The sequence below is a fragment of the Leguminivora glycinivorella genome, chromosome 4, assembly GCF_023078275.1.
Source record: "Leguminivora glycinivorella isolate SPB_JAAS2020 chromosome 4, LegGlyc_1.1, whole genome shotgun sequence".
In the NCBI taxonomy this organism is placed as follows: domain Eukaryota; kingdom Metazoa; phylum Arthropoda; class Insecta; order Lepidoptera; family Tortricidae; genus Leguminivora; species Leguminivora glycinivorella.
The window spans coordinates 28,382,780-28,410,768 of NC_062974.1; the positions used below are offsets into that span (position 1 = coordinate 28,382,780).

The 27,989-nt window shown below is 44.3% G+C and overlaps 1 protein-coding gene across 1 annotated transcript; it reads left to right on the plus strand.

The window, feature by feature from the left end:
• Positions 1-23: 23 nt before the first annotated feature.
• LOC125225328 (structural maintenance of chromosomes protein 6-like) lies at positions 24-27,978 on the plus strand. Its single transcript, XM_048128978.1, has 19 exons — positions 24-330; positions 535-693; positions 4,205-4,446; positions 4,853-5,103; positions 7,201-7,398; positions 7,786-7,979; positions 8,774-8,920; positions 9,181-9,308; positions 9,585-9,780; positions 10,113-10,278; positions 12,925-13,051; positions 13,489-13,584; positions 13,726-13,896; positions 14,572-14,759; positions 16,255-16,423; positions 24,857-24,967; positions 25,612-25,806; positions 26,889-27,022; positions 27,555-27,978. Exons 1-19 carry the CDS (start codon positions 105-107, stop codon positions 27,574-27,576), a joined length of 3,120 nt encoding a protein of 1,039 aa, XP_047984935.1. The 5' UTR covers positions 24-104; the 3' UTR covers positions 27,577-27,978.
• The last annotated feature ends 11 nt before the right edge of the window (positions 27,979-27,989 follow it).

Genomic DNA, 27,989 nt, shown 5'->3' on the forward strand with positions numbered 1-27,989 from the left:
AAAATAAACACGCATCGCGTGCTTCAAGTCAGTAAGTTGTGAGTTGACGCGCCTAGAATTTCATAAAATTTTTGGCGCAATATTATAAGAAATCCTTCAGAAAAATGGATTCGGATATATCGGACGCAGTAGAGTCAGATACAGATGGATCTATTTGTAGTATTCACGTGCGCAATTTTTTTTGCCATGACAATTTGCAAATTGATCTGAACAAGAACGTTAATTTTGTGGTTGGGCGTAACGGCAGTGGTAAAAGCGCAATTCTGACTGCTTTAGTCGTCGGTTTGGGAGGCAGGGCCTCTGCGACGAACAGGGGAAACAATTTACATTGTAAGTACTATCATCTACAACGGTAATAAGTTTTCTTCCCATTGGAAACAACGTCGACCTTGATAGCTGTTCTGTTGATATCTATTAGCCGGGTATATACATAGCGAGGCAGATTTCTCGCGAGGCAAAAGTGCACGTCTGTATTGGACATTTGCCGCGCGAGCATATTCCTATTAAAAATGTTATTGCATGTTATAATTTCAGCCTTCATTAAGAAAGGCGCTAACTCTGCATCAGTCGAGATCAAGATCCGCAACAGCAGCGAGCAGGCGTACAAGCATGATGTGTACGGAGACTACATCACTATTGAGAGGCACCTCAATGCCTCTGGGGGCTCAAGCTACAAGGTCAAGAATGCACAAGGTGAATATGATGATTTATCACACTGCTTTCAATATAAAAATAAACTACTGGCCTCCAACTAGGGTTTCTGATTTCTCGACCTATTAGAAGTCTCGAGTTTCGAGAAATCTCGAGCCCAAAGTCTCGAGTCTTCTCGAGTCTCGAGTCTTTTTTATAAATGGTAAAATTTTGATAAAAGAATAAACAACAATATGACTAGTAGTTTTTATTGCACCACACTATTATAAAAAATGCGTAAGAGCAATAAAAATCTTCTTTGAAATAAACATAAATCAAATTTTAACAAGAAAACTACAATTATAGTCTTGGAAAATAATACCTAATCCTTTAACTTCCCTGCCTGTGCACGGTTAAGTAAATTAAAATGTCATGTATTAAATCATAATGTCATTGAAATTAAACGTTTAAAATAACTTCTTCTTCCTCGTTTCCTCATTGCTGAGGATCGCGACCACAAGTAGCGTGTCTCCATTGAACGCGGTCATAAGCCATGTGGACTGCACAGTATACGCTGTCGCCACACGATTTCTTCACACAGTCAGACCATCTCTTACGAGCCCCACCCCAAGAATGTTTACCATTAATTCGCCGTATTATGCATTGGTGCTCTCATAATGTGTCCGAAAAATCTGAGGGTCGCTCTTGGCATATTTTGGAGAGCCGTGTGGTGATATTCAGTTCTTTTAAAATAGAGATGTTTGTTAGTTCTTCTAGCTTTTCAAGTTATACTCGTAGCAGTCTTCGCCAGCACCACATCTCAATAGCGTCAATCTTAGCCACACCAAAACTTTTCAGGGTCCAAGTTTCGGCACCATACATAAATATCGAGATTATCGAGCAGACAAGAAATCGAAATAATCGCACATTATTTTGACATCGGATTCCTCTGTTTTTCCTAATCTTGTTGAAGTTAGCCATAGCACTCTTCGCAGGTTATCAATGACCTGACTTTTTCGTAATGACGAATTGCTTTTAAATAACACGAGGCTGTCAAAACTAGCCAAAGTCGCTGCCAGCTTACGTTGGAATGAGAGGTTAGATCGCTTTATCTCGTTATAATTTATGGCTGCCGTTCGACACCGTCCCCACCGCCTCGCGATGAGACCGGGCAGAAGGTAAAAAGTTGCATTTCACTTCAGGTCGTACTTTACATTCGGGACTCGAGACGTCTCGAGTACCTGTCATTTTTTTCTCGTCTCGAATGAAGCCGAAATTCTCGAGAAGTCTCGAGTTCGAGACTCTCGAGCAGAAACCCTACCTCCAACATAAAATAAATAGCATAGCCTATTTCTTGCGAATTTTAACAATTTAAACAATTTTGTGAGTTTTTGTCTAGCAAGAACCCCGTCTTCGCAGGTGAAGTCTCCTCCAGAGTTTTCCAGAGTTTTTCTTCCAATATCTTTGCATAATATTTTTAAGACCAATTTTATTTTCAGTAAAGTTGTAAATTACGAATAGCACTACTGGAATTAGATGTGACAATTTTAATAGTGCATTCTTTAATAAGGTGCGCAGAAAAATGAATTAGTCCTCGTAATTTAAAGAAACTATATGTAGCTGGGCATTAACTCGTTAATCCGTTAATCGTTAATTAACGAAGTTAACATTTCGATTAACGGATTAACTTTTAAGTTAACTTTAAAAAATGTTAACGGATTCGTTAACTTCCGTTAAATTTCATCGAGTCCGTTAATCGTTAATCCAGCACCCCAAGCGGCTTGCTGCGCCGCGAAAACCACGTTCTTACTGCAGCTGTAAAAGCCCATAGTACGGCAAAACCTAGGTTTTATCGGTAAAAGCAGATCCGTCGGTTATGAACAGTCTAAAGACCAATTGGCGACTTTGGATCACTTACCTATTCGAGACCTCCTAAATCTTATTAGGCATGCTAGATCGATCACTAACCTGGGAATAGAGTGCAATCATCAGGCATGACAGACAAATCGCGCAACCGACGCATCGAGTTAGAGTCCGGCGCGGGCCTTAGATTACTCTACCAAGTTATCGTGGCCCACAGCATCGAGTTGTTATCTCAATCCGAAGAACCGACGCACCACAATCGCGACCGCATGAATGACCCAATAATTACCAATCCGAAGTAAAACCTAGGATTTAGCCAACCAGCGGCGGTAAAAGCCCGAAGAGACCGTATTTAATTGTTACATTTTGGTTTTTTGCCGATTGGCGTCACAGGTTTTAATAGTTTTTGGTGGATACTTAGTAAATAGAAATACATAATACCTACAGTGGAGTCCTATTTTTATGACGTGTTAACGGATTATCGATTAACTTTAACTTCCGTTAAATCTACCGAAATGTATCGCTTTAACGATTAACGAAGTTAACTTTTTAAGTAACGGATTAACGATTATCGAAGTTAACTATTTGATTAACGGTGCCCAGCTATGTATGTAGGTCACACATAATGCAGGGTTCCTATGAAAATATCTGAAATCTCAGCAGTTTCATGTCCTCCTTTTGCCCCTTTTGGAAAATAAGTTTATGGTTCAACCAATATGATCTGCCAGAAGACTTCCTTGTTTTCCTTTGTTCCTTCATACAAGTATTATCAGGTCTGTAGTCAAGTAAAATAAATTAAATAAAACACATCGAATACAATTAGGTATGCACTCGTGATGTTGAGCCATTAAAGTTTTATCTAAATTGAAGATTTCAAGACTTAGGAACCATCCCCACTCAGGCGACGCATGTCCTGAGACGCGGAACGGACGTCAGCGCCACGCCGCCCGAATGTAATTTAAAAAACGTCTCCTCAGTACATTTTGTATAAGAAGGACGTAAGACGCGCCCCCAGGCAACCAGTAATAAAACTCCCATTAGTCCGCTTCCCTCTACACACTCAGATCTAGTTGAGACCGCTCAACTGATCTGCGCTGGGGCGCATAACTCTTTAGGAGTATTCCAGCGTAGGAAATACATCAAGTGCGCGGCGGAAGGGTCCTGGATTTTCCCCCGGCTACCTTCCCCACACACGGTCCGTTTGCTCTTACGGCCCAAAAAGCCAAAGAGTCCAAGTCAGGTTTAAAAAAAAAAAGCGCCCCCAGCGACGCGTCGCTTGGCGCGCACCGCGCCGCCTGGGGCGCGCCAAGCGACGTCCCTTGCGCGTCCTTCCTATACAAAATGTACTGAGGAGACGTTTTTTAAATTACATTCGGGCGGCGTGGCGCTGACGTCCGTTCCGCGTTTCTTTACATGCGTCGCCTGAGTGGGGATGGTACCTAAAAACGTCTCTTCAGTACATTTTGTATAGTAAGGACGCGCAAGGGACGTCGCTTGGCGCGCCAAGCGACGCGTCGCCTGGAGGCGCGTCTTACGTCCTTCCTATACAAAATGTACTGAAGAAACGTTTTTTAAATTACATTCGGGCGGCGTGGCGCTAACGGCCGTTCCGCGTCTCAGGACATGCGTCGCCTGAGTGGGGACGGTCCCTAAGAATTGAACAGTAAATTTCACTAATAACCTAATTATCTATAAACTGTTTTTCTATCAGGCAAAGTGATCTCCACAAAATTCGACGAAGTCAACAACATCATCACAGCACACGACATCCAAGTGGACAACCCAATATCTGTCCTCAACCAGGACGACGCACGCGGCTTCCACGCCGCTGACGCCAAGCGGAAATTCACTCTGTTCCGGAAGGCCACCAATTTGGACCGGACGGAGGCGAATTACTTGTCCGCTCTGGACAGTTGTAAGATGGCGAAGAATATATGGACCAGGAAATCTGAGGTCAGTTTTTGTAGCACTTGACTAGTTAGAGAAGGTAGGAAGTGGAAAACACGATTTCCATGTTTAACCAGGCAGGCAATCATGGTCGCGCGATAAATGATATAACACCAAGGCGTCTCTTTCGCACTATTTCTAGGTGCGATAGGGACGGCCTGATGTTTTATCGTTTATATATATCTAAACGAAATCACACGAAATTCACTCTGTTTAGAAAGGCCACGAACTTAATTGCTTGGACCAAAGTTCTAGCCACTAAATGGAATAAAATGCAGGTTTATTTATTAAAGCTTTTAGGACTTTACATAGTTTAAGAGTTATTCCTCCTTTTCTAAATCTCCCTTGAAAGTTGCACATTTAATTATTTTTCTATTATTTTCTTCCATGTTTTTTTAATCCGTCCCTACAGGCTATAGAAGACGTGAAAAAAGAAAAAATTAAGTTAAAAGCGATGCACGATAGACTCCAGTCCCGTAGCGAGATCATCGCGCAAGAGAAGGCGCTTGAGAACGAGTACTATTGGAGCGAGGTGGCGCAGCTCGAGCGAGACGTTAGCGACATCGAGGCCAAGAGACAGAGACAGCAGGACAAGATAGCCAAGCTGGAGGACAAGCTGAAGGGCTTGGATGCGAGCTGCGGCGGGAAAAATGGAGTTATTGAGTAAGTATAAGTAAAGCTATAGGGGCGAGACGTTAGCAACATCGAGGCCAAGAGACAGAGACAGCAGGACAAGATAACCAAGCTGGAGGACAAGCTGAAGGGCTTGGATGCGAGCTGCGGGGGCAAGAATGGGGTTATTGAGTAAGCAACAAATGAAAATGAAAATGAAATGAAAATGAAATATTTATTTTTCAAGTAGGCATATTACAATGCGCATATGAACGTCAAATAAAGCTACGCCGGCTCTAACCCTACGCCTCAGCCTCGAGAAGATTTCAGTCCCCCCTCAGTTGGGAGGGGGGTATCCACTATGGGACCGGCAAGAAACTCGGCGGGCAACTTCTTTTCAAAACATTACATCTTATAATTAACATGCATTAAATAACAACATACAATTTAACATGCAAAAGTATTCATCAAAGAATATGAAAGCTCTAAGTACCTACTATTGTAGCGGGATGTTAGCGTAATCGAGGCCAAGAGACAGAGATAACTTACTATCTACATTTTCATAACACTTTAAGTTCTCGCGCTTTGTACACATATTTAAAGTCACACACAGGTCGAACGCGATTAATTAACATTATATTACCTTTTTTCCAACGTTTCGGCCAGGTTGCACTGGCCGTGGTCGTGGAAGACGACAATAGCAAAGTGTCACGAGATGTAAACAACCCGAAACTACCTGATATTAGTCTATAATATCTGGGCGACCGAGCTTCGCTCGGTTCTATTTTAATATATCTTGTCTTTAGATAAAAAAAAAACTCTTATAAATACAAAAACAAAAAAAAAGACAAAAAACAAAAACTTAATTTCTGGCCGGGATTCGAAACCCTGACACCTACGATCTATCTGCGTACATTAGACCGACCTCGTACGACTGAGCTAAGCGGAATCGATGCGCGCGCGGCGAAATTAAGGACCATATTTTACGTTCACAAACGCGAAAGAAAAACTCATGAAAACTCGAAAATTCGCGTTTTCCGGGATCTAAGGCTACGCTAGATCGATTTTTCACCCCCGAAAACCCCCACATAACAAATTTCAGCGCAATCGTTAGAGCGGTTTCCGAGATCGTCGGTATATATAAATAAATAAATAAATATACAAGAATTGCTCGTTTAATAGTATAAGATATTGATCCCCGTGCGTAGCCATTAATGAGGAATACAATGTGGATCATAGTGGCCATCCCTTTTGATGATATCCTGTTATCCCTCATCAGGGACATAGGGCTCTCAGAAGGGATTTCCATTGTTCGCGGTCCAGCCGTCCAGCGCGGCCTCCTCCAGCTCCGCCCAGCCGAGGCCAACTGATGCCGCCTCTTTTTCCACTGTGCTTCTCCAGGTGGTACGTGGGCGACCTTGCCCTCTTTTTCCGGGAATTTTCCAGGTCAACCCTTGCTTGGATAGGTGGTTGTTTGGCCTTCGTAAAACATGACCTATCCAGCGCCATTTCCGCAGCAGAATTTCTTTGTCTAAAGGGTTTTGACCAGTCAGTTCCCATAGTCTGATATTGGAGATGGTCCGTGGCCAGTAGACTCCTACGATTCGCCGCAAACACTTGTTTACAAACACCTGGAGTCTACTGGTTATCTCTTGCTTGACGGGCCATGTCTCGCATCCATACAGGAGGACCGACTTTATGTTAGAGTTGAAAACCCTTAGCTTAGTGCGGCGAGTGATGACTGTGGAAGTCCAGACTGGTTTTAACTGCGCATATGCGGCGCGGGCTTTGTTGATGCGAGCTTCAACATCCGCTTCTGCACCTCCCAGGGGGTTCATGACACTTCCCAGATATGTAAATTTTTGTACTTCTTCCACTGGCTCCCCGTTTACTAGCAGTGGCGTTACATTCGGGGCGTGCAGACGCATAGCTTTCGTTTTGGCACAGTTGATACGCAATCCCTCTCTTCTTGCGACAGCAGCCAGGTCATCGGTCTTCGACTGCAGATGGTCTTGTGATGTAGCGAGTAGGCACAGGTCATCAGCGAAATCAATATCTTCAAGGGTTTTGCCATTGACCCAGGACAGCCCCCTTTCCTCTTGACTGGTAACTCTGCGCATTTTAATCTTGTGAAATTATTTGTTTTAGTACTCTAAAAACCCAGTTCGAAGAGCATAACAACCAACGCACACTCCTCGAGCAACAGCTCAAAAACCTGGAAGATCAAGTGCGAGCTGCCCAGACTGCACTGAGAGGCTTCCAGAACACTGGCAATAAGCACTCCGATCAGATCAGGAGGGAGAAGAGGAAAGCTACAGCGTTGGAGCTCGAGATCAGGAACATCAAGTAAGTTATATACCCAGGACAATAGTTAAAGGATCTAGGGTCAAGTGCGAGCGGCCCAGACTGCGCTCACAGGCTTCCAGAACACTGTTAACAAGAGCTCGGATCAAATCAGGAGGGAGAGGAAAGCTACAGCATTAGAGCTCGAGATCAGGATTATCAAGTAAGTTGTATTTCCAAGGCAATAGTTATATGACCTAAAAGGGCAGGTGTGAGACTGGCTCAGACTGTGCTCAGATCAGAGGCTTCCAGGACTTTAGGACGAAGCTCGGATCTGTGGAGCTGGAGATCAGGAATATCAAGTAAGTTATACTTCCAGGGTGTTTCGTATAGTAAAAGGGTTAAATGGTTGTGTAATTCGTTATTGTAATATGATATCGCTTGTTTCAGTGAGGGCGACTCGCAATCCCAACGCTCATCGCTGGAAAAAGCCGCTGCGACAGCAAAGAAGGCGCTCGACGCGGTGCGAGCGCGCTACAGCACGGCGCAGCACGAGTTCAGCCAGGCGCAGCAGAACAGCGCGCACTGCGCGGGGCAGTGCGAGCGAGCGCGGCAGGCCACTGTGCGGGCGAGGAGCGAACTGAGTAATGAAATTAAATTAAATATTTATTTTCCAAGTAGGCATATTACAATGCGCATATGAACGTCAAATAAATCTACGCCAGCTCTAACCCTACGCCTCAGCCTCGAGAAGAATTCAGTCCCCCCTCAGTTGGAGGAGGGTATCCACTATGGGACCGGCAAGAAACTCGTTGGGCCACTTTTCAAAACATTACATCTTATAATTAACATGCATTAAAAAAACAAGATACAATTTAACATTCAAAAGAATTCATCAAAAAATGCTTTACTAAAAGTTAAAATAGATGCACGCCACGAATATTATTGAAGTGTATTTAGTAATATTTTGAGTTGCAAATTTTGCTGTTCAATTAGTATTTTTGATATGAATTTGGACTATATTTGCGTAAAAAAAGTAATTTTTTTGATTTTCGTTTAAATACCACCCAAAAAATATTAACAGACTAGGTACTCTATGGAAATTAATTTCAATTTCAGTATGTTGGGGGAGCGAATAGTGCAGGGTATTTTGTGTGACTGGGATCTTCTGATCCGGCCAGCCTAATTCCCCGAGGAATTATATCAGACCTTTGATGTAGAGTAAGATTTTAGCTAGACATCTTGGACATCTGAGATGTCATCTTTTCATATCAGGTAATACTCCACTCAAATTCATAAATCGATGGCTATGCTCCCGTGCGTGATACCGTGTTACTGACATCAATTTTGGCTCCAAATTTCTGCCTGGAGTTGGCCACACTTTAAAAAGAAGTTCTAAACATTGTTTAGTGTTCTTGAACACTTTGTTTTATAACAGTAAAACTGCAGCAAGAGCAGCGATCCCTGCAATCTCGGGGCAACGACGAGCTCGGCGTGTATGGAGAGGAGATGGTCGCGCTGTGCAGGGCCGTGGAGCAGGCCCACAGCAGGGGACAGTTCACCAAGAAACCCATCGGGCCTGTCGGTATGTTAACCACTCATTACTAAACAGATGGTGCAGGCTCTATACACTTATAACAAGGAGTTACGCAGAAATGCACCATTTTAGAAACTAAACAAGCAAGAGAATATCTCACTAAGAAACCCAGTCATGTCTCATATCTGTAGGTATCAACCACAACTACCTATTTTTAGCCCATAATATCCGCATTTTGTAGACAACTGGTCGACAGGACATGAGGACGCATTCGTTTTGTGATTTCAGCACATGTACTTTTTGCACAGGGGCCCACCTGAAAGTTCGCGAGAAGAAGTGGGGCGGCGCCCTGGAGCACGTGCTGGGCGGCGCCCTGAAGAGCTTCCTTGTCAACGACGACAAGGACAGGGTGTTGCTGTTCAACCTGATGAACAAGGTCAGACTGCGCTAAATATAAATAAACTCCGCTAAATGTGTCGCGTCCCTAACAAGATACGACAACTCTTTATTTTACACGTCTATGTCTATTAAAACATTGGAAAATAAAGAGTTCACGTATCTTTTCGGAATAAATGTTTTTAAGTTCCCGGGCCTCAACTCATATCGATTGCGTCTACAAATCCTTTCAGCGATTGAGGAGCTAGAGATACTTTCGTACCTATTTATAATATTAGCACCGAACTTGAGACAGTTGTAACCTAACCTATTCCAGATATACGGTAAAAGAAGCAAGCCAAGCGTGACCTGCAGCAAATTCCTCCCCAAACAACACGACGTGTCGCAACATGTTGTACGCGCACGTCCGCACATGTCCGCGCTCGATTCGCTCGTCGTCACCAACCCCGTCGTCGCCAACTTCCTGATAGATAGCGTGGGGGTGGAGAGGATACTGATGGTGCCTGAGCATGGTTAGTAAACTGTAGTTTCTCAAGTTGTTAATAAAGTTAAAATTGACAGGGTTTGCGCTAGTGCGTCGCGTCGTCGATGTTTTATGCGCTGGGTTCTTTGGCAACCCTGTTGCCAACTTTCAAAGACAGCGTTGGGGTAGAGCGGATCCACATGGTATCGGAACAATACTTTTATAAAAGACAACCTAATACAAAAGTATGTCAAAGAAGACTAAAATATCCTGGTCACGGCACCAAAATGTAAAATTGGCCACACGGTTTAGATTTTTTCACACTAAAATTAAATACAATTACAGTTAGGACAATCATTTAAAGACGTAATTCATTTGCAGCGGACGCCCAACGTCTCTCGGACCGCGTGGAGAACGTGCCGACGAACTGCGGACGCATCGTGACGATCGACGCCACCGAGTACTACCCCGCGCCCCGCTACCGCAGCTACGGCGGCTCCAACCGCCGCGCCTGCTACCTCGCCGTCTCCACCACGGAGCGCAACAGGTACCTACCTCGCCTGACAACACGCACACGACGCCACCGAGCACTAGCACACCCCCCGCTACCGCAGCTACGGCGGCTCCAACCGCCGCGCCTGCTACCTCGCCGTCTCCACCACGGAGCGCAACAGGTAGCTACCTCGCCTGACACAACACGCACACTGACACCACCGAGCACTAGCACACCCCCCGCTACCGCAGCTACGGCGGCTCCAACCGCCGCGCCTGCTACCTCGCCGTCTCCACCACGGAGCGCAACAGGTAGCTACCTCGCCTGACAACACGCACACGACGCCACCGATCACTACCACAACTATTTTGAACAGCTGATCGAGGGCCGCCATCTTGCGTAGCAAATTCGCTCGGGCTAGGCAAACGTGCACGCATGAGCACGGACGTTTTCCTCGCGAGGCGTGCGGCCAGTCTGGACCCGGCTAGTGACTATAGCCCTTAATAGGACAGGGGACAATTTACCACCAATATTTACATATATCTATCTATCTACCCGTCAGGGAGTAAGGCGTTCTGGTCGCTTGCGAAATCGGTGGAGTCGAATTTCTGTCGTCCTTCGCTACCTCCCATGCTCAAGCCGGATGGGTCACTGGCGCACACTGCGATAGAGAAAGCAAACTTGTTTGTCTCCCTATTCGCGGAGAATTCACGTCTAGACGCTGGTACCGCTATTCCGCCCTTTTTGCCGTATTGCGGGGCTTCAATGCCCGAAATCAAAATACACCAAAAAGAGGTGTTGAAAGCGATGCGCTGCCTAGACGTCAAAAAAGCTAGTGGCCCAGACGGTATTCCAACTATCGTGCTCAAAACATGTGCCCCAGAGTTGTCACCAGTTTTGACGCGCCTGTTTAGGCTTTCTCTCAATACGGGTTTTGTTCCCGAGACGTGGAAGCTTGCCAATGTGCAACCAGTCCCTAAGAAAGGGAGTCGTGCCGACCCATCGAATTATAGGCCCATCGCAATCACCTCCATACTCTGTAAGATTATGGAGCGTGTATTGAACACCAAGCTTCTGGCGTATCTCGAAGGTAACGATCTCCTCAGTGACCAGCAGTACGGGTTTCGTCGTAACCGCTCCACCGGGGACCTTCTGATTTACGCCACCCACCTTTGGGGTGAAGCCATCGAAAGGCATGGTGAGGCTTTGGCTGTGTCCCTCGACATTTCCAAGGCCTTCGATAGGGTTTGGCATGACAGCCTTATTGCCAAGCTTTCCGCATACGGGCTCCCTCCTGGCCTGCGCGCTTGGATCACTGATTTTCTGAGGAACCGATCCATTCGAGTAGTCGTTGACGGCTGCTCGTCCGATCTTATGGAGATTACTGCCGGGGTTCCTCAGGGGTCAGTTCTCTCCGCGACTCTCTTCTTGCTGCATATCAATGATCTGCTCAAGCCCGGTATCTTGGGGTATGCAGACGACAGCACAGTCACGGTGAGATATTTGTCCGATGCACGGGCCAGTGCCAGTGTAACCCAATCCCTTAGAGAAGGTATGTTGGAGGAAACGAACTCGACTCTGAAAGCTGTATCCGATTGGGGCCAGGCCAACTTAGTCGAGTTCAATGCCTCAAAAACGCAGGCGTGTCTCTTCTCCGCCAAACGGAGTCAGTTCACCCTGGCTCCTACTTTCCGGAATGTATCCGTGGCAGTAACGGACCGCCTAGAGTTACTCGGGCTAACGCTCAACTCAAACCTGAACTTCGGTTCTGCTATTGAGTCCAAGGCTAAAACTGCAGCAAAAAAACTTGGCATCCTTTTTAAAGTGAGGCGGTATTTCTCGTCGGAGCAACTTCTCTCCTTATACAAGGCGCAAGTTCGCTCGTGTATGGAATACTGCTGCCACTTGTGGGACGGCTCTGCCAAATACCAGTTGGCAGCCTTGGACTCAATAGAACGTCGAGCTCGAAGACTCATTGGCGACGTTCCGGCAGGCAAGGCAGGATTACAAAGCCTCGAGCATCGCCGTCGAGTTGCGTCCTTGTCCGTCTTCTACCGGATACATCCTGGAGAGTGTGCACAGGAACTGCATGACCTGGTTCCTCCTTCCCCGTTCCATCACCGGACAACCAGGCGCGGGGAGCGGTTTCACCCTTACGTTGTCGACCTACCTTTCATTCGCACGAAGAGGTTTGCCTCTTCTTTCCTAATGCGAACTGCTAAGGAATGGAACATGCTCCCCTCATCTGTATTCCCGGGCGAATACAATCTGGGTGAATTCAAGTCAAGAGTGAATAGGCTGTTACTGAACCAGTGAGCTACAACCTCGGCCTTGTCGTCACTTTCCATCAGGTGCGACTAAGGTCAATCACTGGCCAGTTTATAATAAAAAAAAAAAAAAAAAAATCTTACGGGCATTTTACACCCCAATTAGCGTAAATTGTTAAGAAAAATTAACTCGCTGTCAGTTTTGTGACGTCAATTGAACATAAAATCTGACTACAAATTTACTTTTTTCACATTCTGAATGTAGATTATCGCTCAAAGTTTATGTAATTAACACAAAAACAATATTTTTATAGAAATTTCATGCTTAATTTTATTGTCGTCACAAAAGTGACAGTGAGTAAATTTTTTTTTTAACAACTTACGCTAATTGGGGGGTTCTGAAAATGCCCTTACACCAGTTTGTTGGTTGCAGACAGCTGCTAGAAGACATCAAGGAGGCGCAAGCGCAGCTGAGAGAGCTGGAAGCTGAAGAGAAAGAGTTGGACGCGGCCTTGAAAGAGGCCAAGCAGCTCGAGCACGTCGCTTCCAGGGATCTGCAGGTGCCATTTATTTCGCAAGCCTTGCGCTTCACACAATTATCTATATGATTGAACACATCTCTGTGAAGAAATTAGAGGGTTTGGTCACTTTTCAGGACTTCGAAGGACAATCTTTCCCAACAGGAGTTTGGGCCGCTATAAAAAATATGTGTCTGTTATTTTAGACCTCTATAACATATATTATAAAAATCAATAAAATCGGAGGGGGACAATTAGGTACCTTTCCTTGTGAGTCATGCAATTCATTTAAAGAACAGGCCCATAATAATTTACACTTTATTTTTAGTTTGTGATCTTATCGCCCGTTCCCGAGATAGTGTTGACAGACGGACGCTCGGTTAAGTAACTGATCCCAAAGGATTTCTGTTTTTCCTGAGACACTGAATCATCCGTCGAAGCAATGTTTTTCACCTCCAACAATGATTTTTTATGTACAGAAACTGCTAAGCGAGCAACACACGAAAGAGAAAGAGGAACGCGACGCGCGCGCCGCGCTCGAACAGCAGCAAGCGCCGCACCAAGCCGCCGTACTGGTGAGTGGCATCTGTCGAGCCATTTCCACAATTAATGTTTTCACATTAGCAATAGTGTGCTATTAGATACCTGTCAAATAAGAACCAATACGCAGCAAATGTTTAATTTTAGACAAATCTAATCAATAACTTCAATACCAGGTAGAAGAACTAACCCAGTCCCAGGCCATACTGGAACGCTTAAACGAGCAAGTGGAAGAGTGGACACAGAAGGAGCAAGAACAGAAGAAGAGGATAAACGACCTCGAGCGGCAGATGAAGGAAGTCAAGAAACGGTTCAGCGAGGCGCAGAAGACTTGCGGGAATCTGGAGGTGAGATGGACAGCATTGACTGACCGAGCCAAGAAGGAAACTTAGAATATAATCACGATATTCATGAACCTGCTTTTAAGAATCTGCCTGTATCTTCCCCATATGTACATGTTAGAACGAGATGCGTTGAAGCCTTTCACTGTAGCCCGTCTGTTCGTTTCTTTTTATCTGTCATTTGACTTATGGATTATGGATTCATCCACGACCGGTTTGGCCTAGAGCGTAGTGAGTAGTGACCCTGCCTGCTAAGCCGCGGTCCCGGGTTCTAATCCCGGTAAGGGCATTTATTTGTGTGATGAGCGGAGATATTTGTTCCCGAGTCATGGATGTTTTCTATGTATATAAGTATTTGTATCCATACTAATATTATAAATGGGAAAGTGTGTGTGTCTGTTTGTTTGTCCGTCCTTCACGGCAAAACGGAAAGACGAAATGTCGTGATTTTTCAAGTGGAGATAGTTGAAGGGATGCAGAGTGATATAGGCTACTTTTTGTCTCTTTCTAACGCGAGCGAAGCCGCAGGCAAAAGCTAGTATTATATATATCGTTGTCTGAGTACCTGCAACACAAGCCTTCTTGAGCAGACCGTAGGACTCAGTCGATCTGTGTAAGAGTGTCCTATATTTATATTTATTTATTTTATTTATATAAATCATTATTCAATTTCGATAACAGGAAGAAATAGAACAAGAGCATCTAAAACAAGAGCGAGGGGTGGCAGAGCGACAAACCGTCCAGCGGCGGCTCAGAGAGGACCGCGCCACGCTGCAGCAGATGGAGGCAGCCCTGGACGAGCGGCAGGACGTCGTGAGGAAGAAGACCGGCGAGGCGGAGATGTTGTGTCCGCGTGTTGACAACCCTAGGTAACATAGCTCATACTAGGTAGCAAAGAGGCCACGCTGCAGCAGATGGAGGCAGCCCTGGACGAGCGGCAGGACGTCGTGAGGAAGAAGACCGTGGAGGCGGAGATGCTGTGTCCGCGTGTTGACAACCCTAGGTAACATAGCTCATACTAGGTAGCAAAGAGGCCACGCTGCAGCAGATGGAGGCAGCCCTGGACGAGCGGCAGGACGTCGTGAGGAAGAAGACCGTGGAGGCGGAGATGCTGTGTCCGCGTGTTGACAACCCTAGGTAACATAGCTCATACTAGGTAGCAAAGAGGCCACGCTGCAGCAGATGGAGGCAGCCCTGGACGAGCGGCAGGACGTCGTGAGGAAGAAGACCGTGGAGGCGGAGATGCTGTGTCCGCGTGTTGACAACCCTAGGTAACATAGCTCATACTAGGTAGCAAAGAGGCCACGCTGCAGCAGATGGAGGCAGCCCTGGACGAGCGGCAGGACGTCGTGAGGAAGAAGACCGTGGAGGCGGAGATGCTGTGTCCGCGTGTTGACAACCCTAGGTAACATAGCTCATACTAGGTAGCAAAGAGGCCACGCTGCAGCAGATGGAGGCAGCCCTGGACGAGCGGCAGGACGTCGTGAGGAAGAAGACCGGCGAGGCGGAGATGTTGTGTCCGCGTGTTGACAACCCTAGGTAACATAGCTCATACTAGGTAGCAAAGAGGCCACGCTGCAGCAGATGGAGGCAGCCCTGGACGAGCGGCAGGACGTCGTGAGGAAGAAGACCGTGGAGGCGGAGATGCTGTGTCCGCGTGTTGACAACCCTAGGTAACATAGCTCATACTAGGTAGCAAAGAGGCCACGCTGCAGCAGATGGAGGCAGCCCTGGACGAGCGGCAGGACGTCGTGAGGAAGAAGACCGTGGAGGCGGAGATGCTGTGTCCGCGTGTTGACAACCCTAGGTAACATAGCTCATACTAGGTAGCAAAGAGGCCACGCTGCAGCAGATGGAGGCAGCCCTGGACGAGCGGCAGGACGTCGTGAGGAAGAAGACCGGCGAGGCTGAGATGCTGTGTCCGCGTGTTGACAACCCTAGGTAACGACACTGCTGTGGATTATGTGGGGTTTTCGAAAGGCTTTCCTTAAACACGAAAGTTAACTCTTGCTTTATCCTTAACCTTTCGAGACCCATATACGTCAAAAACGAACACTCAATTTTGAAAATGCCAAAATTAATTAAGGTGTCATTTAATTTTATAAGCTTGCTCCTTGGGGAGCCGGCGGGTCTTGAAAGGTGAAATGAATCTGATTTGTAAAATAAAAGTAACGAAGAAGTTTTGTGATGACTTTGAGCTGATCCGAATGAAAACCGAATGTGGCCCTATGAAATCTGTTATACAATAATAATGAAACAATCTCGCTGCATTTGGTTTGGTTTTTTTTAATTGTAAATTCTTAAATTAAAATAATATATCTAAAATTTCGGTTGAAATGTTAATATTAACTTTTTCCTACATAGGGACACGAAGACAGTGCAAGAAGAGATAGCGAAAACGAAATCGAAGCTGAACGCAATCCGCACCGACGGTCGGAGCAAGGCCGAGGTAGCAGAAGAGTTACTCCGGGTCACCACCAAGTACAACGATACCAAAAACAAACTGGACCGCATACAAGCGCTCGTGGAACAGGTATAACAATAAAGCTAGGAACTAATTATGGGTCGTCACACGGACGCGGCTGGTCACCTCGACTGATAAGTGTGCACAGTCATAAAACATCCAGCTCGTCAGATGACGTCCGGACGTCCGTGCGCTTAAGGCCACATCCACGGCTTACGTCCGATAGTTTGCACAATTCAGTGTATATTCATTATCTACATCGCGGCAGTGTACGCGCGTCCACGGACGCGTCCCATAGTTTGTTCCTACAAGTAACCAAAGATAAGATTTTTAGTCTACACATAGATTTAAGTCTGGTCTACGGTTACACTTCGCAACCAATTTAAATGTAATTTTGTGACCATATTTTGGGATTCCCTTTTCATTCACTAAGTAAAATGGGTCCCTTGGCTGAGTAGAGGTTTTCAAAAGACATATTCTGAAGGTATTTTGTCGCGCCTCTTTGGAGCCTGGGGTCCGCTGTGACAACTAATCCCAAGATTTGGCGTAGGCACTAGTTTTACGAAAGCGACTGCCATCTGACCTTCCAACCCTAAGGGTAACTAGGCCTTATTAGAATTAGTCCGGTATCCTCACGATGTTTTCCTTCACCGAAAAGCGACTGGCAAAATATCAAATGACATTTCGCACATTTTTTTTTTTTTCTCTTTATTTAGAAACAAACAGTCATATACAAGAAATAACAGAAAATAAGCAACAAAAAACCAGACCTATAGTTTCCTTAATTGCACATAAGAAATTACGAAGCTAATACTTTACATACAAAAGAAATTGTTTTGTAAAGATAACAGTGTTTGTTTTTTATTAAGTATCCCCAGTATTTATTTTCTATCTTAGGCTAGGCTGTTTATAATATGGATATAAAAGTAAAATACAAAAACACATACAAAACAATATAAAAAAACATATAAACACATTATAAAAAACCTAACCTAGGGTGCCGCCAGCAGCGGGGCAGGGCCCAAGCTGCCGGTGGTTAGGGCTGCAGAGAGAGGAACCGTCGGACTATCCGCGCCGTGTCCAAGATCACCGCCTTCTGCATCTGGCCCTTGATCCAGCCACCTAGCGAGAGTCTCTTAAGATGTTGGTCGAGACTCTTCGCTATGAGACCGTTCGCTGAAACGACTATCGGAACAATGATCGTTGAATCAACATCCCACATGGCGGTTATCTCGTGAGCCAAGTCTAGGTACTTACTGGACTTGTCCTTCTCGGCTTTCACGAGATTCTCATCATGGGGGATGGTGATGTCAACGAGCACTGCCCGGCGTTGCAGTCGATCTATTATCACAATGTCAGGCTTATTGGCTACAATAGTCCTGTCAGTGATAATAGATCGATCCCAATAGAGCGTGGCACGACCATTTTCAAGAACTGGCGCAGGTAAGTACTTGTAGTACGGTACTTCGCGGTCCACAAGGCCGTATTGAAGAGCAAGTTGCTGGTGAATAATCCTGGCTACGAGATTATGTCTGTGCAAGTACTCGCCGTTAGCAAGATGAGAACAACCGGAAATGATATGCCTGAGTGACTCTCCGGGACGGCGGCATGCCCGACAAATGTCGACCGTACCGTCCTTCAGGATATATTTCCGGTAGTTGTTCGTCATCATAACTTCGTCCGCAATTGCACAGGCAAAACCCTCGGTTTCTCCGAAGAGGTCCCCGAATCGTAACCAGTTCACCGATGCGAGTAGGTCTACATCGGGTCCCGTGAGGGCCTTGTAGAACCGCCCGTGTAGCTGCTTGCTCTCCCATACCGCCCTGCGGTCCGCAGTACTTAGTACCACAGGTTTGCGCCAGTTCTCTTTCGCCAAGGAGAGCGGCGTGAGGTTTCCGTCAACTGCCACCACATCACGATGCATCCCACACTCGTTGTTAAGGAAGTAATTCCTGAGATTGTACACCTCACGGTTGTGGAGATCTTTGGCGTTTAGGAAGCCTCGACCTCCGCACTTCCGTGGGATGTACAATCTCATAACAGACGAGCGCGGGTGTAACATACGATGTGTGGTAAGCAGTGAACGGACCCTCCGATCCAGGGCGTCCAGCTCAGTCTGGGTCCACCGTAGTATGCCAAAGGAGTATGTGAGTAGAGGCATTACCCAGGCGTTAAAGGCGCGCACTTTGTTGCCTCCTGACAAAAGACTGTTAAGGACTTTTGTGAGCCGACTGAAAAAGCGCTCCTTCACCGACCGTCTAATGCCAACATCCTCAATACCCAACGACTGTGACATACCAAGGTACTTATAGGTTTCTGATTCAGAGATAGATCTGAACGACATCGTCTCAGAAAGTTGAAAATGTTCTGAATTTACAACCTCCCCCGCTGTACATGCATGACCGCACACTTATCGACACCAAACTCCATTCTGATGGCGGTACTGAAAACTTCTGTGGTTTTCAATAGCACCATCAGGTCTTGGGTGTTCGGTGCAAATAGTTTGAGATCGTCCATGTAAAGAAGGTGAGAGATGACTTCACCCTCTCTCCGAAGCCGGCAACCTAGCCCAGAATCCTTCAGCAGCGTGCTGAGGGGATTCAGAGCTAGGCAGAACCATAATGGACTCAAACTGTCACCCTGGAATATTCCTCGCTCAATCCTTATGAAGTCCTGCGGGCCAGGGGGGCCATCCCTGCCTCCTGGTTGACGAAGGACTGTGGTCCACTGCCTCATACATGCAGCCAGGAAGGACATTAAAGCTGCATCAAGTTTATACAGCTCCAATATCCTTCTCAGCCATGAATGAGGCACCGAATCATAGGCCTTCTTATAGTCAATCCAAGCGGCCGAGATGGCTCCCTTGTTCCGCCGAACTTGTTGGCAGATGGTCATGTCTATGAGGAGGAGCTCTTTAGTACCACGGGACCCAACCCTACATCCATTTTGAGCGGGAGCCAGAATGTTGTTAGCGACAATATGCGCGTTAATTTTTGCTCTCAAAATGGACGTAAGGAGCTTGTAAAGTGTAGGCAAGCACGTAATGGGTCTGTAGTTTTTTGCTTCCGTGGTACTACCGGACTTATAGAGCAGGAAAGTAACACCAGTTGTTAGGGAAGGTGGGAGAGAACCAAGATCGAGGGCTTGTTGAAATTGCGTTGCCAAACGCGAGTGCGAGCATCGAAACCATTTTAGCCAGAAGTTGTGCAATCCGTCCGGTCCAGGGCTTTTCCAGTTCTGGGCCGTACGGGTAGCACAACTTACGTCGTCGGGGCTGATGGTGATAGCCCCCATAGGTTCGATGTTCTCGCACTCGCGTTCGACAACGGTCATCCACTCACTCTCCGTGTGTTCGACGGGCACCGACCAGATGCTACGCCAGAAATCAGACATGGCAGTAGCATCCGGCAGCCGCACGTCAGACACACGAGGGTCGGTTTCCTCCCACCTTCGGTATACTTTCCTTTGGTCGCTTTGAAAAAGACGATTCTGCTGGAATCGGTCCACACGCTTTCTGTAGCGGCGAATACGGCTTGCCCATGCATAGACTTTCTGCTTCAGGAAGTCGATGCGCTCTGTGACATTGGCCAAATAGTCGCGGGGCCTGATGTCCGTCCCCGCGAATGCCTGGTTCACAAAACGCATTACTCGAGGGCGATTAAGTATTATTATTATTTTGTACTCAATCAAATGCATTAAGTAATTTTGTCCAACAGAGTATCAATACTATATTGACATGTAAAGAAAAACAAAACGGAAAAAAATCAAAGATGTAAAAATGTGGGCGCCTATACAACATTAAGAAAAGCATGCTTTGAACCATTCAAATAATATATATAGGTGTATGATATATTTGTATATTAATTATTATCTAAATGCTTGCTTAAGTGAAATTGTTGTACAGTTAAATATATCCATGCTCTTTAGCCTATCGTTAGTGTTAAACAGTTTACATGCACGCTTAATAAACTCATTACGAGCATAACAAGTCCGACTGCGGGGAATTGAGAAAAGTTCTTTTTTGCGACATTGGCGCTCTCGTCTGCGCGGAACTCTGAAACTTATTTTGTGAAGCAAGGTAGGGGCATCTAGCATTGAATGAACGATTTTGTAAAGCAAAACCGAGTCCACTGCATCACGACGGTCACTTAGCTTTTGCATTTTGAAATGTGTACATACATCCGTATAATTTGACGACCGGTCTGGCGCAGTCGGTAGTGACCCTGCCTGCTACGCCGCGGTCCCGGGTTCGAATCCCGGTAAGGGCATTTATTTGTGTGATGAGCACAGATATTTGTTCCTGAGTCATGGATGTTTTCTACGTATATAAGTATTTATATATTATATATATCGTTGTCTGAGTACCCACAACACAAGCCTTCTTGAGCTTACCGTGGGCCTCAGTCAATCTGTGTAAAAATGTCCTATAATATTTATTTATTTATTTATTTATTTAATTAGTATAATCGTGCCCAGTCCGAAATGCAAGTGACCTAATAAATTTCTTTTGAACCCTTTCGAGTCTATTAATATGAATGGCGTGAGATGGTTTCCAGACAGAACATGCAAACTCTAGGTGACTTCGGACGAAACTGTTGTACAAAATTTTATAGGTTAATGGATTTTTAAAAGGTTTTCCCACACGTAAAATGAAACCCAGCTGTTTGTACGACTTATTTAAGATATTATCAAGATGTGGAACAAATGTAAGGTTACTGTCCATTAGAATACCAAGATCACGAATTTCCGTAACTCTTTTTAATGTTTTACCTAAAAGATTATAGTTAAATTCAATTTTCTTTTTCTTTTTTGTGAAAGTTATAACGTTACATTTGTCCAAATTTAAAAACAAGTGATTAGCTCTACAATAAGTGACAAGGTTATCCAGATCGTCCTGCAGTTTGACACAGTCATCTTCGTTTTTGATGACCCTAAAGATTTTGGTGTCATCTGCATATAGTAGCAAGTTAGAATGCTTGATGCAACTGGGGATATCGTTCACGTATAGGGAAAACAGTAAAGGACCTAAGTGGGAACCTTGAGGCACGCCAGAGCTAATAGACTTCCACTCTGACTGAAAACCCAGTAAAACTACGGACTGAACTCGATTTTCGATATAGGATTTGATCCAACGAAACAGATCGCCATGAATGCCGAGTCGCCAAAGCTTAGTTAATAAGGTATAGTGAGAAATTTTGTCGAAAGCTTTAGCAAAATCGGCATAGATAGCATCAACACTAAAACCGTCATCCATTGCGCTGAAAATAACGTCTGTGAATGTTAACAGATTGCTATCGACTGATCGGCCCTTGAAAAAGCCATGCTGATTTGGTATAATGTGCCGACGTACAGCACTAAAAAGTTGATCGGTTACTATTTTTTCTAATAGCTTGGCACATATACATAATTTGGAAATCGGACGGTATTTTTCAATATCGCGGCTGACTGTACCCTTGGGAATAGGTGTCACCCAAGCCTGCTGCCATATTTTAGGGACATACCCGGTTTTGAGGGATTTGGTAAATAGTATGGTGATAGGTTCTGTAAGAGAGGAAATGCAATTTTTAATTAAGAGGGGGTGTAATTCATCAGGACCGGCTCCTTTATGAATATTAACTGACCTTAAATATTTTTCTACAATCTGTGAGTTGATTTCTATGGAATTTAAATCAATCAAAGGATCAGGGTATTCGTTTGTAAAAATATCTTCATAATCGATATTACTTGGGGGCTCAAAAACCGAATGAAAATGAGTATTAAAAAGATTACAGATTTGTTCTCCATCCGAACTTGTGATTCCTTTGTAAGTCATTGTTTGAGGAAGTTTATTTTTAGAAAAAATTGATTTAACGTAAGTCCAGAAAAAATTGGGGTGGGTTTTTATTTTATGTTCTGAATAGGAAATGTAGCTATTGTAACATTTAGATTCTAATTTGTTGGCTCGTTTACGTAAGATACTAAAACTTTGATAATCTAAAGGATTGCCGTATAACTTCCAAAGCTTATGGTATTTACGCTTCTCTTTTAACATTTTTTGTAGTGGTTTGGTGTACCAGACAGGGACAGAAGACGAAGATTGTCGGACATGACGAAGCGGGGCATACTTTTTTATTAGATTATGTATTAAGTTATTAAATCTAAATATGCAGTCATCTAAATCCAAATTATTGAAAAAATCAGTCCAGTTAATAGCTGCGAGATCCATGTTTATTTTATCAAAGTTAGCTAAATGAATATTATACGTAAAACGCGCTGCAGGCGCAAGATAAGATACAAGGTCAAGTTTTAAATCGATGCAAAGTGATTTATGATGTGGGTCTTCACGTAAAAGCGGAGAATTGCAAACGGTCACATAACAATTATCGTTATAAAATATTAAATCTAAAATGCGCCCATTTGCATTAATAATAGAATTATATTGCTTAGTTCCGCTGTATGACAGGAATTCTTGAATCAAACGTGTACCAAAAGTATTACATGTTGCCAAATGCATATCGGAAGTTGGACTACGATTCCAGACAGCCTCCGGTATGTTAAAATCCCCCGTAATTAAAAACAAGTCCTCCGGTCTGTCAATGATAAGTTGGCCAGCAAGGTCAGTAAAATCAGTCAGCGCGTCACGATGATTAGGACCGTTAGGTATATAAACACAACAAATGTTTAAAAAGCGACAACGGTCATTGCGCGAAGTCGACGGGATTGTGTTATCCGTACTATTTTTATTAGATAACAGAGGCAAGGAAACCCATATACAATCACAAAAGGCTCTCGACGGGACGGGCCAGTCGCGGAGGAGGGGGCGGAGCTCCCCGCGCAGCGCCACGGCCACTCCGCCGCCGCGCGATGCACCGCTGTCCGCGGCTGACCGATCACAACGATAAACATTATAGTTACTATTAAAATATTCCCGATCTAAGAAATCTGACGTTAGCCAAGTCTCAGTTAAGCAAATGAAATCATAATTAGACTGAGTTACTTGCGAAAGGAATTCATGTGATTTTGTGCGTAGGCCCCTAACATTTTGACAATAACCACTAAGAATACCGATATTCACTATAATTGCGTTGAAATAAATTTGCATATAACTTTTGTGGCATCAGAGTTGCGCATAGACGAGAGAACTGCATGATAACAAACATGACACCTAGCAGACAGGCGTATATAAATAAAAAAAAAAAAAAGACATTGGTAAATAATATTATGATTGCAAGGCGAGCGATAAGAGTATTTATCATTATTTGTACGCATACATTGGCATGGATATAATGATATAGGATTAATCGTACTAAAACAACAATCTAAGAGATGTTTAAAGGTTTTACAGTAAAAAACATAATAATTACATGTGAAAATATTAAACTGCGATTTTGCGATATGGTAAATAGATAGCACGTTAGTATTAAATTGTGACACTCTCTGGCAAAAGGCACCAAACTGCCGTAATTTGTTCAAATCTTTAAATAGTTTATATAAATAAAATGTTTGAGCGTCCCTATGCCAAAGTGACAATGCGGTAGCGGTACCCTCCGCCCGAGTACGCCACAATTTATTAAGCATCGTTAAATTGGAAAAAATCCCTATAACCAATAATATAACTAGTCAAGTAAGTCTTTGGAGTGTTGATTCGTCAATAACATGTATGATCTTTGACCCCTCATTCTTGCGAATAAATATTTTGCAGTCGCGCGTCCATAAGAATGTATAATTGCGTTCTGTTTTCAACTGCCTAGCACGTTTCAATAATAATTTATTTGCAGGTGTCAAATGGTCGCCTAGGTACAGAGTTGAGGCAGGTCCGGGCAATTCTATATCAGCTGTAGTGAGGCCTCTGCTTGCTCGGACGGCGGCTAGAAATTCATTTTTACGCTTACGCTGAGTAAACTTGACTATTATGGCGGGTGGGCGCACATTGGAATCACTCCGTTCAGCTTGAAATCGGCGAACACGGTGTATCATATCTACAAATCTACATCTGTTTCTTGAAGGGTGAAGCCGACTTTTAGGCATATGTTTCGAAGAATAAAAAGTAAGTTTTCACCTTTGACGAATGGGACACCTGAGATTTCGACATTATTTAGCAATGCAAATTGCTTTGTATTATTATTCTCGGCGGTCAGAACTTTGACAGCTTCTTTTAACTCAGCCAGATCGTTGGTGGTTTCTTCTAGAAGCTTGTTAAGTTCCGAAAAACTCATTGGTACGAGCCGGGGTTCGAACCGGCGACCTCCGGATTGAAAATCGCACGCTCTTACCGCTAGGCCACCAGCGCTTATATTCAGTAGGTAGGGAGTTTCTTGTAAATGTTTCAGACAATGCTTCCAGTGCTCGGATCATATAAGATTTTTTGCCATTAGCTCCTCATGCCGCTATAAGCTAGGAACATACGGTCCCGCGACCGCGACCGAGCAGTGTGCACGGTTCCTAGCTGTAAGCTTCACAGCCGATAGATTTCTGCCAAGTTTGTGTGGTCAGAGTGTAGTGAAGGTTTCGTTTGTGTTTCAGTGTTCGAAGTCGACCGAGAAACACCGGCACATGGGCTACAAGCTGCAGGTGTGCATCGCGCGGCGCGTGCAGTTCGACTTCAACGCCATGCTCAGCGTCAACGGGTACTCGGTGAGCATCCTGTACTATTTACATTATAAATGTCCTCTAAAAAATCATGTTCCACTATAATACAGTGAACAAAAGAAATAAATACAACAGTTTTTACATTTAACTTATTACATAACTCTTTTTTTTAACCCCCGACGCAAAAACGACGGGGTGTTATAAGTTTGACGTGTCTGTCTGTGGCATCGTAGCTCCCGAACGGATGAACCGATTTAGATTTGGTTTTTTTTGTTTGAAAGCTGAGTTAGTCGGGAGTGTTCTTAGCCATGTTTCATAAAAATCGGTCCACTATGTCGCGGTCGGGGGTTTTTTCAAAATTTTAATTTTGTGGTTAGGTTATAATATTATAAATGGGTTAGTCATGGCCACACGGCTGTCCAAAATCAAAACCTAGCAGGGGACGTGTATTTTCAATGCACTTGCTAGGTTTTGATTTTGGACAGCCGCACAGACTAGCCGAGGTGAAGACATGGCCTACGATAGAGCTCGCCCAGAAGGTGCCTGCTGCCTGTTCATCCTTGATTTAAAGGTGTATGAGCTGGGAAATATAGACGCCGGCAAGGAATTCCACTCCTAATACCATCCCTTTAACATTATTTTTAAGAATTATGAATAAAATTGTAACTTCACCTTACTTTTCCGCCCAGGGCAACATGAACATCGATTTTTCCAACGCCGTACTCGAGATAACCTGCACGGGCCGGGAGAGCACCCGCCACGCATCCACTACAGCCTCTCTGTCCGGGGGCGAACGTTCCTACAGCACTGTAGCCTTCATCATGGCGCTGTGGGCCTGTGTGGAGCTGCCTTTCTACTTCCTAGACGAGTTTGACGTGTTTATGGTACGTAGAAAAAAAAACACAATATCAGAATGTGTGTATATACTATATAGTGAGTTGATCAAACGAACATTTCAGCTTCCTCTCATTTAAAAACAAAAACTGTTTTTAGATTTTTATCTAGAGAGTTTCTGAACGCTATTATAGGCACAGGTAAATCTAACACACATTGATACTTGGTCGTTCGACTGCCTGAACTAATAGGTCGCATATTTAATAAATAATAATAATAAATATTGGGGACTTATATTGACCGGGATATAGACCGTGATTACCTTTTTGATTTTTGTCTATAAATATATTATGTGTATATATTGTGTGTGTTTGTGTTTTGGTCTATATCCCGGTCAATATAAGTCTAATGAAAATAACCGTGAATCATTCAAAACTCTTAATATTGGGGACATCTTACACAGATCAACTTAGCCCCAAACTAAGCAAAGCTTGTACTATGGGTGCTAAGCGACGATATACATACTTAAATAGATAAATACATACTTATATACATAGAAAACATCCATGACTCAGGAACAAATATCTGTGCTCATCACACAAATAAATGCCCTTACCGGGATTCGAACCCAGGACCGCGGCTCAGCAGGCAGGGTCACTACCGACTGAGCCAGACCGGTCGTCATTTAAGTCATGCTTTAGACACTGGTCCCACCAAAAGCGAGTAAGCGATGAACTATCGGCGATAAAAATGAACAAAAAGGTAGTCGCTCCCGTGTAAATAAAAGACAGAGCGAGCGGTTTACAGTTCATCGCTCTGCGGCGCTCGCTAGCGCTATCATAACGTTTCGCTTTTGATGAGACCAGGGGGTCGATTTTTGAATCTCGGCCATTCGATTTCGTAAAATTCGTTCAATAATATCTCCACTACTAGCGATTTAAATTCTACTAACAGAATAGAAAACGAGTGGTCATTACCACTAGTTTTAAAATTACTAGCCGTTCTTCTTCAAAAATAGCATTACGTCGTTTTCCACAGACTTTCGAACGGCGAATTCTTGCGTTCGAAATTCAAAAATCGATCCCCAGTGGCGGTTTTACTCACAATTGTCAATGTTGGTTTACTTTCTCAGGACAACGTGAACCGGCAGCGGGTGATGAACATCCTCCTGAACCACGCGCTCAAGAACCCCTCGCGGCAGTTCGTGTTCCTCACGCCGCAGGACGCCTCGTCCGTGAAGGCGGGCCCGCAGATCAGCATCCACGTGTACGCATACCTGCCACTACCAGGCTTACAAGTTCAGCTTATCCTTGTCTCCGATCATTGAATTGAAGGTGTCCCATCCAGGGCAAACAAATACTACTTCATGTTTCCCAGTGATCAACATCGGTTTCGCTGCATCAGATCAAACAGATGTGCAGTAAAACAGACACGTTCGGCAGGCCGATGGATACGGCCTACGAGGGTGCCGTATTTATTTATTTATGCACCTATACAAACTAGCATGCATGGTGGATTTTGGTGAAGTAGTTTAGAATGGGCCTGAAGTAATGACGTCGCATAATGGTATTGCTAGCAATATAAAATAAATACTTCAGGCAGCATTTAGACTGGCGCGGACGACAACATCAACTTCATACAAATTGGTCGACACTAAAAGTAGCCTTCAACTTTCCATTTGATCTTATCCGAGTGAAATTGAATAAATTGATTTATTATAATTTTCTTCTCTATTAGATAAAGACGTTTATTTACACTTGCATACACTTCCCTTTCATTTTACGTTTCTTTGTTTCAGAATGGCGGACCCGCGACCATAGTTGCCATAAGTAGTTATGTTTAAGTTTGAATGATTATGATAAGAGTTGATTATTGTTGTTTGATTCCAATAACATTTTAATTGTTAATGTGACACAATCGAAGCCTGAAATATTTTAAACAGATGAAACCTTGAAAGTCCCTTAAATTGGCAAATAACGGATCATGGCTTTAGGATTTCTCAGAGTTCTACAATAAAATTATTCTGACTTTCCGCCACAAATACGAGTACCTAGACGTAATATTTAAGATACATAGTTTCTAGCAGAAATGGCACATGAAGCAAAACCTAATGAAGAACCACAATCGTTTCAAAAGAAACAATGATATACGAACAAAGGTTCTACTTATTGCCAATTTGAGAGTTAGATATATTTTTGTACGTTTTTTCAATGTCTAAAGACCCATTTGTATG

Coding starts and splice junctions, on each gene's coding strand:
- LOC125225328 (XM_048128978.1), top strand. CDS start 105: ATGGATTCGGATATATCGGACGCAGTAGAGTCAGATACAGATGGATCT. Junction 7,980..8,773: donor GCGGGCGAGGAGCGAACTGA/GTAATGAAATTA, acceptor GTTTTATAACAG/TAAAACTGCAGCAAGAGCAG. Junction 13,897..14,571: donor AGACTTGCGGGAATCTGGAG/GTGAGATGGACA, acceptor TTTCGATAACAG/GAAGAAATAGAACAAGAGCA.